Below are 3,980 nucleotides of genomic sequence, written 5' to 3'. Positions count from 1 at the left end.
GTCGGCAACGGCCCGTGACGTCCAACTCCTATCCTCAGCCTGCTCGTGGTACCGCCGCCATTGTCAAATGAGCGAGAAGGGATTACTCCGAGATCATATATACACCCATGACTGCTGGATGGTCGTATAACAGGGTCGTCGGAGGCTGTTACAAATGAATCGAGCTCTAACGCGTTTTCCGCTGGGACCACCACATCAAGCTGCGCTAACCTGCGGTCGGGAGTGGTGGGCTCAGCCAGGCTTGTCCCTGGGTTTCCCTAGGATGCGTGGAACGTCTGACACCTCAGAAATCGGGCGAAATTCTCAGTGTTACCCCTAATGGAGCTGCAGACCTCTAAGCGAGCACTCAAGTCGGGTAGTTATCTAAATTATTATATATATATATAAGTAATATTATTAAGGATTTTTTCTAAATGAAAACACAAAATTGTTTCTCTGAAATACAAAGTTTTTATTTTATTTATCACATTTTATAATATAATGCACTTATGATCTAACTATTATAATTATTCTTACCTGAAATACAAAGAAACGACATTTAATGTTCATTTATCCTTTAATCTATCTTTTTACACTATAATCCACTAAATTAATTTACACGTCATCCGCCATTTTATCGCGTGTCACTCCGACGCGTCAAATTCAAATTAATGAAATATCATTCCATTACATCTCCCCCCCTAAGAGAAAAAATTCTGAATAATATATCTACACACTATACTTAATAGCTATCTTCATATTCGTTTCCTTATATTTCATCTTCTTCAGATTCTGTTGTAACCGGTTGTAATTTTGTTATGTGGAACAAAGTTGATTCTGTTTTTCTGTTACCAGTGTCAATCCTGTAAATGGAGTTCGATATTTTCCCTACTATCTTAAAAGGACCTATTTTTAATTCGTCTAATTTCTTTCTATTCAGTCTATTTCCATTCTCAACATATACACTGTCTCCTATATTAAACTCTTGCATTTTTCTTTTTCTATCAAATATTTTCTTATTATACTTGTGGGATTTTATTGTATTTTCTAATGCCAATCTTTTATCAGCAATCCACTTGTCTTCTCCCTCTATTATTTTTAATTCATTTGGTAGAATGCTGACATTTGTACCATCCAGTAAATATTTTGGTGCAAAACCTGTAACGGAGTGTTCTGTTTCATTATATTTCTCTATACATTCTCTTGCCACTGTTGTCCATGTTCTCTTATTATTTTTCTCATTTATTCTACATCTTATTTTATTAACTATTGTTTGATTTAACCTTTCATTCAAGCCATTTGAGAATGGTGTATTCACAGCTGTAAAAATTAATTTCACATTATTTTCATTTAGATATTGCTTAAATTCTCTTGAATTGATGCCTGGATATTGATCTGTCAAAATTATTCCAATCTCATCTGTTTCTAGTACATTCTTTGTTAGTTTTATAAAATCACTTGCATTCTGTGTTTTTGACGTCACAATAAATGCATATCTTGTATAATGGTCTACTAAAAGGTGTAGGTACTTTTTTGTTGATCTAGATCCTCCAAAGCCACCTATAGTATCCATTGACATTATCTCAAATGGTTTTGTTGCTGGTCCCAGTTGTGACATTAATCCAAATTTTCCTTGACCTCTTGATTTATTTTTTATGCATATTTCACATGTTTTACAAATATTTATGATATTCTTTGTTAGGTTTTTAGCTGTGTATATTGGACTTATTTTTTTCTGCAATTGTCTGATCCCAATATGGCATAAATCTTCATGCACCTTTTTTATAAGTTTCTTACTAAATTCTTCTGAGAGGATAATCTTTTCATGTTTCTTTATTTTCTTATAATATATTGTATTTTTTTGTATTAGATTTTCTTTTTTTTCTTTTATTGTTTCATTTTTTGTTATATTAAAACGCTCACACTCTTTTTCAAAATTCTCTATCCATTGCACTGCATTAGGATTCTTACTTGTGAATTTTTCAATAATAAATTTCTCTGAAACATGTTTTAAATTATGTTGATTTTCTTTTTTTGTCGTAGATTCTATTAATTTTTCCAGGATATGTTGCAAATTATCATCATTGCCTCTTGGTTGTTTTGTGCTCATTTCCTCTAAATATTGATCTAAAAATTGCATATTACCTTCCTCATCTATATATGTTTTCTTTAGATCTTCATCTAATTTTACCCATATCTTTCTGCTTTGGTGCCTTTTCTTTATACTATTTTTTATTTTTGAAAAAGTGTTCAATTTAACTATATATTTGTGATGAATCACCGGCTTCAGTTCATCAGGTAAAACATAACATTTTCCTTCTTCTGTCAATATTGAAGTTATGGCCAATATATTAGATTTGCCATCGATTGAGGCTATCATAGTAAACTCAAATTGCAGCCGGTCCATCTTTTTTAATAAACAAAAATGTCGTTTTATAAGTAATATTATTAAGGATTTTTTCTAAATGAAAACACAAAATTGTTTCTCTGAAATACAAAGTTTTTATTTTATTTATCACATTTTATAATATAATGCACTTATGATCTAACTATTATAATTATTCTTACCTGAAATACAAAGAAACGACATTTAATGTTCATTTATCCTTTAATCTATCTTTTTACACTATAATCCACTAAATTAATTTACACGTCATCCGCCATTTTATCGCGTGTCACTCCGACGCGTCAAATTCAAATTAATGAAATATCATTCCATTACATATATATCTATCGAAAATTACTGGGCGTACCTGGGGCGTTGGATTAGCAGTCCGCGCCTGAGAGTTAATCAATATCGCTGGCACAAATTATGAGGAAAATAATAACGTGAGCCCCGACTTCTCACTGGGGTCGGGGTCAGCGATAAACCCACCGCGGGAAGGTCGATCGGGCGAAGCCGCTTCCGGGCTGGCGACGCCTGGTTGCACCTGCCCCGTTTGTGGGAGGGTCTTTCGGACCAACAGGGGATTAGGCGTGCACAAGCGTGCCGCGCATCCCCTTGAGGCGAATGTGGGAATGTTGAGCTATTGAAACCCTTCCAGAGCTTGGTAGAACACTGGAAGCCATCAAAGGGCAAAGGCGCAAAAATGAGTACAAAGATATGGTGTACGCATATCTTCAGAATGCCCATACTATTGAATATTCAATCCCATCACCAGTAAGAGCAGACCAAATACTAAATAATACAGAACAGCAACCTCAGTCAGTCGAACCCGAGTCCCCAAATGTTGAGCGGTCGCGCACCCCACCATCTCGCGTGGATCCGCTTGAAATAACCGAAAATCCCAATGACGAAGTGTGTGCAACGAATGCACTCGAGGACTTACTCGAGAGAGTGAGGAAGAGAGAGGCATATTGGGGCCGTTGTAGGAGGGGTGAGTACGAGGAGCGCCAGTACACCGACCATTCTAACGGCTCGCGACCGCCTAATAGGCGAAAGAGGCGAAGAATGGAGTACGCTCGAATACAGGAACTCTGAAAGAGAAACCCTAGCCGGGTTCCTGAGGAGGTGATTGACGGCGCATGATGAGACGTGAAGCACCAGCTGGAGGAAATGGAAACCTACTGGAGACCACTACTCGAGAGGGTGTCGAGCGCCTCTGGGCCTACACCGGAAGCCTTGGATCGCTTGCGATCTAGTGGACAATACGGGGGCAATGTGCCTGACTTCTCTACTCTTTGGCACCCCTTCACAGCATCTGAGGTGAAGCAGGCAAAGGTTAATCTGAAGTCTGCGCCGGGTCCCGAAGGCGTTAAGCCGGAGGACTGGCGCAAAGTTCCTGATAAGATGAAGGCGGCTCTTTTCAACGTTTGGATGCGTCAGGGCGAAGTCCCCGAACTCCTACGGCAGTGTCGGACGATTTTCTTGCCGAAAAAAGAGGTCCCTGCGGGACCGAGTGAATATAGGCCGATTTCGATGACGTCTATACCGCTTCGGCACCTGCACACGCTCTTGGCGCGTAGGTTGCTCGCATGCTGTCCTCCCGATGTGCGGCAGC

At 38.5% G+C, this 3,980-nt stretch overlaps 1 protein-coding gene across 2 annotated transcripts; it reads right to left on the bottom strand.

The window, feature by feature from the left end:
• Positions 1-385: 385 nt before the first annotated feature.
• Positions 386-2,704, bottom strand: LOC125058829. Of its 2 annotated transcripts, XR_007118539.1 has the most exons (3): positions 2,548-2,704; positions 517-2,466; positions 386-435 (listed from the first exon to the last, which is right to left on the bottom strand). XR_007118539.1 is itself a non-coding variant. In XM_047662975.1 (2 exons), exon 2 carries the CDS (start codon positions 2,384-2,386, stop codon positions 749-751), a length of 1,638 nt encoding a protein of 545 aa, XP_047518931.1. In that variant the 5' UTR covers positions 2,387-2,466; positions 2,548-2,704; the 3' UTR covers positions 442-748. The 2 variants fall into 2 exon arrangements, 1 of the variants encoding a protein (XP_047518931.1); XM_047662975.1 differs by lacking the exon at positions 386-435 and having other exon boundaries at positions 442-2,466.
• Between the last annotated feature and the right edge of the window lie 1,276 nt (positions 2,705-3,980).

Source organism: Pieris napi, chromosome 18, assembly GCF_905475465.1.
Source record: "Pieris napi chromosome 18, ilPieNapi1.2, whole genome shotgun sequence".
Lineage (NCBI taxonomy): Eukaryota > Metazoa > Arthropoda > Insecta > Lepidoptera > Pieridae > Pieris > Pieris napi.
The sequence above is the reverse complement of the archived record's forward strand: the minus strand, read 5'-3'. Positions and strand labels throughout refer to the sequence as shown.